This window comes from Tinamus guttatus, unplaced genomic scaffold (genome assembly GCF_059628265.1).
Source record: "Tinamus guttatus ecotype Peru unplaced genomic scaffold, ASM5962826v1 Tinamus_guttatus_pri_ptg000301l, whole genome shotgun sequence".
Taxonomy (NCBI): Eukaryota; Metazoa; Chordata; class Aves; order Tinamiformes; family Tinamidae; genus Tinamus; species Tinamus guttatus.
In genome coordinates, this window is record NW_028288835.1 from 3,827,214 (window position 1) to 3,840,966 (window position 13,753).

The following is a 13,753-nucleotide window of genomic DNA, read 5'->3' on the forward strand; positions in this document are numbered from 1 at the left end:
GCCACACTACTGCCACTCAAGTCAACAGAACAGTTTCAGATCTAGCTGGAAACAGACACTGTTACCCAGCCTCTAACTGGGCATTTCTGCTCAGGATTATATGCAGATTACCCAGGCCAGATCCCAAGTGAACTCTGTATTTTTAACTGCTGCCACCCCATTATATTAAAGAGCATCCTGGCCTCTGATCACAAGCAATCACAATGGCCCCACTGTTAGCAGAACTCTGAGTACTACGTCCACAAATGAGGGATGCTTTTTGTGGCTGCAAGACATCTCGAGTGGTGCTAAACATGACGGTGTTTCACTCACAAGAACGTTCACAGGAATGATCAGGGACTTTAGCCTGTACAGCAGCTAGATCAACAGGGACATCTATCAGTTACCTACATCCAAAAGGCATCGTCTTACAAAAACCTAGATCTCTGCAAATCTCCACAGTTAAAATAGTGGCAATATAATTTTAATTTTCATTTCTTCTTTTCTACTTTTCTGGTGAACTTGATTGAAGGAAAGTGACATTAACATGTTTTTAGAGAGTAACTTAAAATAAATACAATATGTAGTCTCCGTGTATTTATATTTGCCTAAGCAGAGGAGGCAAATGGGGCATGCTTTCCACAGGATGAGAAAAAAATACAAGTGTTGGAAACATTGAGTAACCCGGTAACCTTGTAAGAAAATCAAGTTCAGACAGGTGTAGCAAAACTTCTAGACTCCCATAGCAAGCAATATAAGCAGGATGTATCACTGTAAGGATAAAATATAGACTATGGATTTCTTTTTGAATTATACTGTCTTTCTTAAACCAGAATCTAAGTTGACTCTTGGTCCCTAGTTTCCTAATATAGCACAGTTCATTCATGTGAAATGTCAGACACAGAGAAACAACACATACTTCTCAAACCGATACAGAGCACTGCCTACACATTTGCAGCCAAAATTCTGAAACGAAGATTTCCTATAACAGATTATCTAGTCCAGTATCAGATTAAAAATAAATAAAATTTTGTAAAAGCAACAAATAGTAGGCAAATTCATCCTACTACTTAACTTTGCTATAAACTTGAATAATTTCCCCATAGAATTAATCCATGAAGTAGATGCTTTAATACTGCAACAAAATAGCTCTTTCAACTTTAGCTTTTAATGGTATACTTATCTATATAGATAAGTATATGGGTACCCTGATTCAGTCAGGGTATCCAGACCCAGAGTATTACCTCCCTACGCATTCCAGCACTTTTCATGCTTGTGTTTTTTCTTTTCTACCTGCTAATTGCCACCCTCCCATTTGGCTGCATCTCTGCCCTCCGGTTTGCACAGTGCTATGAGGTTCAGCTGGAGGAGGCAGCGGAGGGCATCACGGCATCCGCAATCCGCTGGAGACGCATCCGTCCGCAGCTCCGTGAGGCCATGCAGCAAGTGAAAGGCAGACCATAAACACACGAATGGGAACTAGCACAGACAAGCTGGGCAAAACAAATATTTTGGCTTGGATAGGGAAAATGAAGGACTGTTTTCTAGCCTTCCCTCACAAACGGGGGTAAAAAAAATAAACAGAAACGAGTGAACGCTTTGTTCATTTAAAAACAAAATCCCCGACCAATTACAGTAACTTAAACTCATTATTTCTTTATCTCACACACTGAATATTTCTTTTGTATTCTATTTTATTTTACTATTTGGGATCTCCTAATGAAAAGAAACATCACTGCATGGGTGACTTAGTCTGTTCTCCAGTTCAGGTTTTCTTTCCTTCCCTTTTTTAAAAGCAGAGCACACTCACAAGTCTGCTTTGTAAACTTTTTGGTCAAACGTTGATTTGGCAGAAGTAGACCAGCATAACTAAAGATTTGCACCACTTTCTACATATATCAATGAACATATTCTGGAAGACCTCAATAAGACCATGAAAGCATACACAGCCTAGCTCGTCTTCAGTATAAGACACTTTATCTCAAAAAATACACACTGAGGGTCTGGTTAAGTTGGGAGGAAAAAAAAGAGAATAAAAACAATCACCACCACCACCATCTTCATCAGAAGTGTTTCACTTTCTGGCAAAATCTTTAAAAATACACAGTTTGAACCAATTCCTACTACAAATGAGTTACTCCAGGATCAACTGACCACAATCACCAAGGCTTTTTTTTAAAAAAAAAAAACTTTATGATAATAATTAATTCAACATTCTGTTTTTTTAAAGTATTTCTATGATACATGACAAGCATAAATAGTAGCACACTGTCTTTTGTTTTATCTCTGTGCTTGATTACTTTTGACAGGTTTCTACATCTAACGAGCAAGCTGTTTGGCTTGAGCTACTTAAGCGGCTGAAAAAATACAGCTGTCAAAGAAAATATATTTATTTGGTTTTCAAGTTTATTTTTGTTTTATCTAAATAAAACGATGAACACATATTTTAAAACAATTGTATAAGGAATATACATACTTGTACAACTGCAAAAATTTTAGCTGCAACCGGTATATTTAGTCATGAAAAAAAATAATGAAAGCAAATTAGAATACTATCTGTTTGAATGCAAAAAAATAGGTAAATTATTTTCCTTTATCTGCATAAGAATAAAGATTTAAAAGTAGAAAAAAGGCAGAAAAGTAGCTTATTACTATGTAGGTATTATTAATATACTAAACCTTTTCAGTATTGTTTTTGCTTTATGTTGGCAGTAAATTGAGGAATAAAACTAACAGCCACACTGGTGAACAATCCAATGACATTCAAAATGGATTTAGAAACCATAGCCCAATTCTTCCCAAACATTTTCAAAGTGAGGGAGTCAGAACCTTTCAAACTGAAAGACTATCTGTTCTATAGGTAAGAGTTAAAAACAAAACAAATAATCCTTTTGCTTCACATTATCTATTTTTGATAAGTTCTACTACATTTTCTACATAAAGTTGTTCAACACTAACACGTTTTTATAAATCTTTAGCCTTTTGTAGTCATGCCTATCACATGCTTTCTTATACTTAAAGATGTGCTAAAAACTTGGGTATTTCTTCTGATCACTGAACCAAAACTTTGTAGCCCTATCTTGCATATTTGACATACAAATTTCCTTTTTCCATTTTATTCTGAACTATATAAATGTTGTTAATCCTTGTCCCAAAATACTCTGCAATCAATGAGACTATAAAATCTGACAGTAAGATAAGTTTATCAGACAGTAGGTTAGAGCTGTGAAATCCTTGCAACATTCTGAGTGATATACTTTGTTCTCCCAGCAAGAGAGATACAGAATAAAATTCCTTTAAATTGTTATTGATTGGGATACAGTGCCTGTGTGAGTGCTTATACAAACACCTGGCATACATTCAGAATTATTTTAAGATATACAGAGTTTAAATTTTCACTGTGATGAACATCAAATATTCCATAATACTGGGACTTTAAATATCTTCTGCAGAAAAAGAATGTTACTCATGTCTTAGAGTTACAGAAGCCATCCCACAAACCAAATCTAGAAATTTGCTGGAGCAAAAAAAGAGAACTTCATATCCCATAAGTATTAAGCCACATTTAGACACAGAAACAGGCAACAAATACAAATACACAGCGTGTATACAAAAGGAAATGAAGATGGAAGTGAATGCTAGCTGTTGTCTGAGCAGAGCAGGAAGGTCCCTGAAAATGAAGGCTGTGCAGAATCAGCCTAATGGAGAGACAGGCGTCCATTCTAGTGAAGAACTTCAAGATGTTTAAACGTCTTGTACATCTACATTACCTTATTCTGCAGTGCGAAACTACAGCTGAATTTAACTGCCTGTCCCTTCTCCCTCTTCATGGGGCTGCAGCAAGAGACAAAGCAAAATTCTGTGGTCCTTCGAGTTACAACCCTTAGCTTCACTAAGGTATTTCTGCAACTCCAAGGTGTGTTGGCCATCCCGCCATGCATTATTTGAGAGGATATTTTCTTCTGATGAGCTTGGGAATGTCACATGACAGGTGGAACTGATTTATACTAATAAGTAAAGCCTAAATGCCTGTTTTTCTAGCACCTCTGCATATTCATACTCCAAACAACTTGCATATTCTTACTGGTGCAAATCAATTCTGCCCATGCATTCCCCAAGTATCAGAGCTGAGCAAAACAGAACTTTACAGCTGCCAGTCAAGAACACCTGCATCAAGTTGCAATTATTCAACTTGAAAATAAGCACACTGATAGAAAAAAAAGAAAACAGTATAACAGTTTAAAAGGGAAGTGCTGGGTTTACTCAGATTTGGAAAACAGACGTAAAAATAATGATCTAATCCAGTGCACTAGAGAAATACTGCACACTGCCTGCAGCACCCTGGGCAACCCGACGGCCCTTCACTGGCTTTGGGCCACATGAAGCCAGCTTTTCCTGGCCAAACCTTTCACTCCTGGGCATTAAAAACAAGATTGCCTTCCTGATCCTTAGTGTGTTTAAGACACTTGTGTTCTGGATTAGGACAACTGTTATAATCAGATTTTTCTATCTCAGGGAATTCCTTTACAGAAATCCAGAAGCCATTTCGATATCCAGGTTAGGATTTGAATTGGTTAGCATTCCAAAACTTCTTGTTATTTTGTTGTTGAAGTGACTGACAGAACACACAAGACAGAGTGGCATGTAGGGGTGGGGAAAAAATCCTTTTAAATGGCAAATTAGTATGAGAAAGATTAATCAAGCACCAATCCTAATCATTGACGTACTTTAGCTAAAGCAGGAAAACCTCCAGATCCGATTGACATGAACTCACATGGTGTTCTTCCTTATTCTGCTGCAAAACATCGCAGATTTGCTGCCTAAAGCATCTGGGAATCTCACCTAATTAATTCACTGACATAGCAGCCCTCAGAGACCAAGTTTTCTTAATCTATGCCTGTGGCAAGCAATTCAGGCTTTTGAAACCTCAAATGTTTTTGCCCAACTAGTATTTTTGGGTGTAATATAATCAGGATAAGGATAGAACTGCCAGAACAAAAGTTAAAGACCTACAGTCAAACAAATTATTAAATACAACAGTCCCTTTTAGCCTCAAATTTCATGAATATGAAGACCTCCCCGATTTTCACATAAAGCTCCCAAATCTGACCAAAGTCCGTACATAAAACTTGTGACCGCTTGCAGACTTTATTAGAGAGATACTGAACAAGCTGCCAACTGACCAGTCTCCTTCGCCTCGATGGTTACACATGTCTCAAAAAAGAAGAAAAGAAAAAAAAAGTTCACAAGAATATTGGGGGAGGTTGAAGTTAGATATTAGGAATACTTTCTACATGGAAAGTGCAGTCAAGCATCGGAACAGACTTCCCAAGGAAGTGGTGCAAACATGTAGATGAGGCGCTTAGGGACATGGCTTAACAGGCCTGGTGTTGATGGGCTCGTGGTTGGACTCAATTTGAAGGTCTTTTCCAATCATAATGATTCTATGATTCTCCAGAAAAATGTCAAGCATTGGATAGCCTTTAATAGCAATGCATCAAGGGCACACTCTTTGGAAGTGGTTAATACCACAGTTTGGATGATTTGCATTCTTGAAATCTATTCTTTTATTGTATCCCCTTAAAGTAGCTGAATGTCAAGATGACAAGGTAGCAGTGAAATCACATCTTCATTGAAATCTTTAAACTTCGTCATGGGTCTAATGGGTTAGAATTTCCTGGCAACTCTCCTTGCCTCCCATACCAGCTTTTTCCCCCCCAAACTGTGCAATATTTCTTAGGTAAATGATTAGTTCCTATAGTAATCCTCAGTACTGTAATCTATCAGCAAGAAATGAGATGAATGAAATGAAATGGGAAAACAATAGTAAAACTAATCAAAAAAACTAACAAGGCCATTTAATTAAAGGTCATTCAAACTAGGTATGGACGCTGAGTGAAGCTTTCTGCACTGATTTTACTAGCCACAAATATCTCTTTCTGTAATTAAAGTTCAAGAAATATGAAAACAACAAGAATTAAACAAATCAAACAATAACATGTGGTATGTTGGTTACTAGCATTACCTTCATAATATTTGAGTCCCAGGCAAATAAGATTTTAACACACAGCATAGCCAAAGTGAAACAACAAATACTGATTTTAAAAAGCTGTTCATCTAAGTTTATTAATTAATTCAGGTATGTTCATTTAAAAACCTATATACAGTAATAAAATATTGTTGTAAATTCAATGGCACAGTTCTGTGAAAGGTCCATGCTAGAAAAATATCCATAAAGCAAAGGTGAAGCTGTTTTACTAGCAATTGCCTTTCACATACTGATAGGAAAAACACATAAACCCCTTAGTTAGAATAAAAGCACCCTTATGCTTGAAATTTCCCCAAGCTTAGGAATGGTTCTTAAGTTGGGTGCCAAAAAATAGCCAACTGTTCAGAGATTTCCTTCCTTATTTTGTGAATGGAAATTGTGGGCACTCAGCACCTCTTGGGGGAAAAAAAAAAAAAAAAAAAAGAAAAAAGCTATTAAATTTAATTGCCTATTTAAAGGAAACAGTTAAGTTAGAAAACTGGCCAAGACCTGAAAACAAATTAATTCTCACTATTATTTTTTCTTTCTGTAGCTAGTTATTTCAAATGCTTCAATGGTTATGAGATTGAGACACAGAGATTGAGGAAGGGGGAAAAAAAAGAAAAGAATTGATAATGTTTGTGTAAATTGATATTCTATTTCCACTCATTTCACCAATTTCTATATATGATCTCTCTAATACACCCTATAGCTCCAGACATCATCTCTTTCTGTTTGTAAAGCAAAACAGCCCAGGCAGTTTCTGTTAGTGCTGCCACCTATTAGTGCATTACACAGCTATTTATACTACACTATAATAAGTACAGATGGTTAGAGTCAATCTCAATAAGATTTGTTGGTAAGACAAGAGAAGACTAGATATCCATGTCCACCAAACAAGCTACAGGAAATAAAATAAAGATTATTCTTCAGGGAAAGGAGATAAAGATAAGATGAAAAAAAATTATCAGCTTTACTTTAGATTATGAGGCCAATCTAAAGAAAAGTATATTACAGTACACTTAACTCCTAAAGGTTAGCTCTATAAAGAGCTTCAAAGATAATACCTTCCAAGAGAGAGTTAAGAACTTGCCATTTTCATTTAAAGAGTAGTGAAGAATTCAGACATCTAAAATTTCCTTTAAATTAATTAAAAATAGGAAAAGGGAAAAAATCATTATATTTCACAGTTTAAAAAGGTTGCCAACTCTTTGTTTATCAATTTCGTTTCACAAGTAGTTACTATAGCTGTGGCTACAAAATGCTCATTGTTTCCACTAGATATCCTAGGTTTCAAAATACAACCAAGATTGCAAAAGTAATGGGAAAAAAATAATAAGTAGCCAGCTTCAGAGTATCCAACCAAGAGTGATCCAATAACCAACTGGAATGCCATGGAGTGAGCTCCAATGCCTTTGTCCAAAAGGGCCCTTGAAGCTTTTATTCGCACTTATCTTCTACCCTTGCTTAACCGACCAGGACAATCTAAGGAAGAAATTGTTTTGTTTTCCCTCCTTGTTCTGCATAGACATTTCAGAAAAAAATGGAAATGTTCAAATTCTCTAACAAAAAGCAGAAATCAAAGACCTACCCTAGCCGCTAGTATGGAAAGAAGCTTTATTTACACTGAACCATCGTAAGAAACTATCGGAAGGATAGGACAAATAAACCTAACGAACCAGTTTTGACAGGTATAATATGTTAACTGAGGGAGTCTGCACTATCTGTTCCTAGAAGCTGGCTTTCTCTAAAGAAGCTTCATAATCCTTTTATGCATTTCTTTTCCTTCTACCACGTACATATATACGTGGCCTACATATTATATGCAAACCTTCACTTTTCGAGCACAAGCTCACGCTTGGATCACAAATGGCTGCTGGCTATACTTCAGGCCTAGGCATTTCGGAGGCATCAAAACTACTTTTCAAGACCTATTTAAACTTATAAAAAAATCCTCTCATCCAGGTCTGTCACTTAACTATAGCTAGCTTCGCAACAAAGTTCAGCAATGTATATTTTTAAAGGAACTAGTTTTTTTGAATAATGACATATTCTATACTAAAGGTACAGTGCTATTAAGGGCAGATAAAACATTCTCTTTCTACAGACAGACTGGAAAGTTCAAGAAAAGAAAGGCAGTAAGAAAAAAAGTCATAGACAAAAGTAGAGCTGAAAAAGAAAAAAAAACAAACCTGCAACGCAACCCTACACTCACAGCTAATATATAAATAATACTAATCCCTGTGCACACTGAAAGAAAAGTGAGGGTCAGTATTTGGCCAAATTGGAGCCTTTTGGACCACATAGGAGAAAAATATTTTATTACTGCAGCAGTCTTCTGGCAGAAGTTTCTTGGGGAAATTTCTTTTTTATTAGAACAGTAACTTTATCAGGGGGCCAGTGTAATTTGACTTTCACTTTTCCCTGATCAAATAAAGGGCCCAGCATGTACTACGCACTTGGTCTAACCACCTTCATGTTACCGCTGACCTAACCCAGGTGCATCGTTCTGATCTGCGAGGGCCGGATAAATGTGATGCTGCTGATACAGGAGGGAGGCCCCTCAGGTGGCCGTCACTCTGCAGGTCCGTGTTTGAGGCCACCCCCTTCTCACCAGCACCTTCAATGCAAACTTGCAGACCACATCCTCTAGCTTTATACAAGCTGCTCAGTCTTCAACAAAATAAAAACTTTATTCATTTAGACTAAAATTACTGATCCCTAGTTCCTCTTAAAATCTAAGGTCTCTGCAAGCTATGAGGGATTCCAGCACATACCAAAGAGCCTGTCAAACACAAACTTTCTCCTCATCAAATACGGTTACCAGTTCTCCATTCTGGAAACAAGAAAATGCTCCTGGTATTTGCATGGTGACCATAGAAAAATGCAGAAAGGTTTTTTGATGAAATCATTCTTTAAAATGCCCTTTGCCTTTCTTGGTTATACTAAGAGATGTCCTGCTCAGAGCAGTTAAAAAAAAAAAAACACCAGGTTGTGTGGGGACCGGGAAGCAAAAAAAAAGACAAAGCTCCAGAACAACAAATGCTGACAGTTAGCAAATTGGTATGGACACATAGCATTTGTTTTCTCTTTTCCAGGACAGATTTTACCAATAGCAAAAGAATATATATGTTTTTTCACTTATCTTCCAAAGCCTCTCATTTGAGGGGTAAATATGAGTTGCCCAAACTTGTTAGATGTTCTGGGTAGGAAAACATTTGGTGGTCAAGTTAAGAACACGTCAGAATGTAACAGAGTAAGACATAATACTAAGAGTGTACATTTCCCATTCATAACTGATAGGTTTTAAGGTCAATTACCAAACTTCTCTCCTACCTCCTTTACCTTTGACAACTTTTATTAATATGGTATGATGATAGTAGCATTGTGGTATGATGTAAATGATAATATTGATCAGCTGAGCATACCACTTCATAACACTATGCTACGCACTACAGCTGAGTTGTGTTGAATTGATTTGTGCACTATAAATATCTTCCACTAAAGTTCCTAAACCATCTTAAATCCACAAATACAAGAATTGTTTAAATTACCACCTCTTTCAAATGACACAAAAAATCACTAATAAGCAAGTCAGTTCACGAATAACTTCCCTTACTTTAGCACCTAAAGTACAAAGTCTTCTTAATGAATACATATAGACAACTGATAATTATAGTTGTGTGAAATTTTGTCTAATTGCAAAGACACCATAAAATGACAAAGTGATTATAAATAAGAAAGCCCCTACATTTTGCTTTAGAATTATGAATAAGACCATTATTTGGAATCAAGACACAGAGAGAATAAAGTATTCCTATATTTCGTTTTCCTCTACAGACTTACATCATTATGAGTACTGAATATTTGATATATCAGATTTAAGATAATTAGGAGAGCATAGATGTAATACCATTACCCATTTACATTTTTAAAGGAATATTCTTCATTGTAGACAATGCAGCTTGTATGTATATATATATATATATATATCTTTATAAAGTATCACTACAACCATCATAGATGATCTCTTAAGCACAAAGTACCCTAAATATAATCAATTATGATGAAGAAGATATCCCCAACTTAGCATCTATCTTCAGTTCCCAGGCACAAGATAAATACGAGGTATTGAGGCACAAGCTAGGTCAGCCTCGTACATCACTAGCTGTGAAGGAGCCCAACTACACGGCTTGCAAAGCACTAGTAGACCCCAAGGCTCCCTTATCCAGGGACAAGCATGTTGGCTGCAGCTACTCAGCAGTGGGACAGTTGTGGGATGCAGGCTGCGGTAAAGACACCTTCCCACCCGTTAGGGGCAAGAGTAGACGTCCTCGTACATCAACCCAAATGTTTGCCTTGCACATTAGAGTTGGAGAGAGCTCATATTTCACACGAAGAACATGCATCCTTTTTGAAGTTTCATCTTTAACAAAGAGATCATTCCCAACTTCTGCACAAGAAAAAGCTTCCCAGATGCAAGAAAGCAGCCTTTAACATGCAACCTATTCCCGCTCTTCAACATTAAGGCCAAGAAAGGTAAAGCTCTTGCCTAGACCTGTTTCACCATTTTCAACAGATTTATCAGAACGATCAAGATATTTCAAATGGTATTAGTTACAATTTTTCCTGCACAAAATTTTTCCTTTTCCTCCTGAAAAGTTGTCTTCCAATATTTCCATGTTAATGATAACCTTTACTGACAAATCCAACGCTTTAGAGCATGCTAAGAGGGGTTTGCTTGTTTCTTAAATAAAGAGGATATTCTACTTCAGGTTGTAGAGATGCCCTTTCAGGACGACTACGTTCTTTCGCACTGTGATCTGAAACTCCACGCAACTGAGCCAATGAGCCAGAAGTCAGGGTCATTATCTCCCACATTAATCAGTCTTGTCAGCTAAGTCTTAAGTTAAGCCTTTAAATACTTCTTTTCACACCAGATTTCCATCTCACCATACATCTGTAGGGTATTCTAAGTCCACAGAAAATATGCTACTCTGAGAACAGAGAATTAAATTATAAACAGAGGCCTTGCATACTTTTACTTGGATTTTAACTTCACAAGACAGTTACCACTAGATATGTTTAAAATGCATTTGTGCTGTACCTTGGCAGGAGGTAGAATATGAATCACTAATTAAATCTTTAATCATAATTTCAAAACCAACAAATGAGTCATGCAAGCAAATTTACTGAGTATTTTATTAATCTCATACTATTTTATACATCTCTACTGTGTTATATTTAAGGAGCAATTTAAGAATTACAAGCAAAAATATTTTTCTAAAACATTCTTGTGCAGGTAGGTTAATCCAAAATTATTAATTTTACTACAGTCATATCTTATGAATTACTGAAAATCATCCGCACTTTAAAGAGAGAGTCTTAAGAAACATTAGCACCATCAATAAATATTCCAAGTGAGTACAATCAATAAAATAGAAAGCATCCTGCACAAGAAACACAAGCAGAATCTTCACTGAACCTAAGCCTAAACGGGGTGAAATAAATAAGCCAGCATATCTGTAAAATGCCTCAAAAGAATAGCATGAAGTGCTTCCTCGGAGCAGTCACTCTCAAATCCCTCAGGGACACCTACTTGTCACAGAATAAATTATCTGGCTAATATCCAATATTACAGAATATCTCAATGGGCACCCAAGAGACAAACATTAGCCACCACTTAGTTTCTATAGCCTTGCAGGGTACTCCTTAAATAAATGGCTTGCTCAATTATAAAGCATCAATGATGCAGGGCTGTTACCGGAAAATACCAAGATGACTGCACCCTAACCATTTACGTATTGCTGCGTAATTCTGTAAAAACACAACAAGCTCCAAAGTATGCCACATTAAACTGCTTTTCACACAAAGGCGAGTTTTTAAAGCTACTCAAAGCAAATGAAAATGCCTGAAGATTGCATTTGAGTCTTCTCAAACACTCAAAATTACACTGTTTAGTAGCAAATGTTGTGAAAACACATTTCCCCACAACCGCAACAGTAACTCTTATTTCTTAGTTACCTAACACAAATAGCCAAGTTTGCATCCCACACGAAAAATATACATAAAGCTAGAAAAACACATCCAGTCACAAGTACATTATGACTCCCTCAGCAAAAACAGGTTTCTCAGAGCCGCGTACTCAGCTCGCTGCAGCGAGCCACAGTCATGGCCAAGCGGTAGCTTGAGAAACCTGTTGCTCCTCAAGTTGCAAACCCAACCAGCACTTGACGCAAAATCAAAGAAACCCAGTGAGCAGCGCGGCTGTGCTAGAAGAGCAAGGGAAGCGGCAACTTGTTTATAACAGCAACATCTGAGGACGCTGGAGAAATCGCGGAGAAGGGTGACAAAGAAGCGGTCACAAAGAAGCGCAAAGCACTTTTGGAAAACGGCCTGGGCTCGACTAAACTTGTAAGGACCCCCGGGCCAGGCGGGCGCCTGGGGGCAGCGCAGCAAGAGCCGCCGGGGACGGGGGCTCCTCCGGTGGCCTCATGGGGCTCGGGCCGGGCTTGTAGCGCCCGCCCGGGGCCACCCCGGACAGCGGCGCGGGGAGCCCCAACGGCCGCGACGGCGCCGCAACGGCCACGACGGCGCCCCAACGGCCGCCCCCCGCGCCCCAACGGCCGTTGCGGGGGCAAGCGGCGCCCGCCGGCGGCGAGAAACGGCGAGGAGGAGGAGGAAGGACAAACGCACCCCACGGCTCATCCCCGCTGCCTCTTCAAGACGGGCGCTCCGCAGGGCGAGAACGGGCTCCCCCAGCGCAGGTCGCCTGGGGACACCGCTCGGTGCCGGCCGCTCCGAGCCGGGGACACAGCGGGACCGGGGCCACCCCCACCCCGTCGTTCCCTCCGCCGGCATTTCGCGCCCCGCCGCGGAGACACCGCTGGGAATTCAAATGAATGAATAAATAAAGTAATATAAATAAATAAAGAACTGGAGCCCTCGCTGCGTCAACGACGCCCTCAGCGAAGCGAGCCGCGGGGGAGCCGGGCGGCGTGCGGGGCTTCAACTTACGTCTCGGAATTTGTTCCACTGCCCGACCTCCTTGTCGTACTGCGAGACGGTGGTGAGCCATTGCTTGTCGTCCAGGAAATTGCCGCTGTCCGCCCTGCCGCCGGTGGCCGCCGCCAGCGCCGGGCTGCACCAGGCTGCCGCGCACACGCACGCGAAGGCTGCCGCCGCCGGGAGCATCTGCGCGACAGGAGGGAGACACAACGCGGGGGTCACGCGCGCGGCAGCGAGCGGCCGCGGGGGCAACGGCGCCCCGCGCCCGCCCGAAACGGGGCAGCGGGTGCGGAAGCGCAAGGTGGGGGGAATGGAAGCGAAATGCGAAGAGATGCGCGGGGGAAGGAAGGAAGGCGGGACGCGGAGCTGCCCAGCCCGTCACCTTGCCGCAAGCCCCCGAGCGCTGCTCGCCGCGGCCGGAAAGGCGGCCCGCTCCCTCCCCGCGCGCGCCGCCGTCTGCAGCCGCGCGGCCCGCGCCCCGCGCCGCCCCGCCCGCGCCCCGCCCCCGCGCGCCGCGCCGCCCCGCCCGCCCAACGGCTCCAACGGCCCTAACGGCCCCAACGGCCCGCCCAGGGAGGGGCTCCTCCGTCCGCGCCGCGCAGCCCACCCGGGAAAGCGGCGCTTGCCGCCGCCCTCCTGATCCCACAGCGTTCGGCTGGGAGCAGCTCTGGCAGCGCCGCACTGCAGGTGAGGCTCGGCACTGACCGAGGCGGCTCCGCGCATCCTAAAGCTGCCGTG

The 13,753-nt window shown here is 40.6% G+C and overlaps 1 protein-coding gene across 1 annotated transcript in view; it reads right to left on the bottom strand.

Moving 5' to 3' along the window:
- The window catches only part of SPOCK3 (SPARC (osteonectin), cwcv and kazal like domains proteoglycan 3), a 165,782-nt gene extending 152,571 nt beyond the window's left edge, over positions 1-13,211 (bottom strand). Inside the window, exon 1 of the mRNA XM_088528129.1 lies at positions 13,025-13,211. Within this exon, the coding sequence (XP_088384255.1) occupies positions 13,025-13,201 (177 nt within the window). The 5' untranslated portion in view covers positions 13,202-13,211. The remainder of the gene's footprint in view (positions 1-13,024) is intronic.
- Between the last annotated feature and the right edge of the window lie 542 nt (positions 13,212-13,753).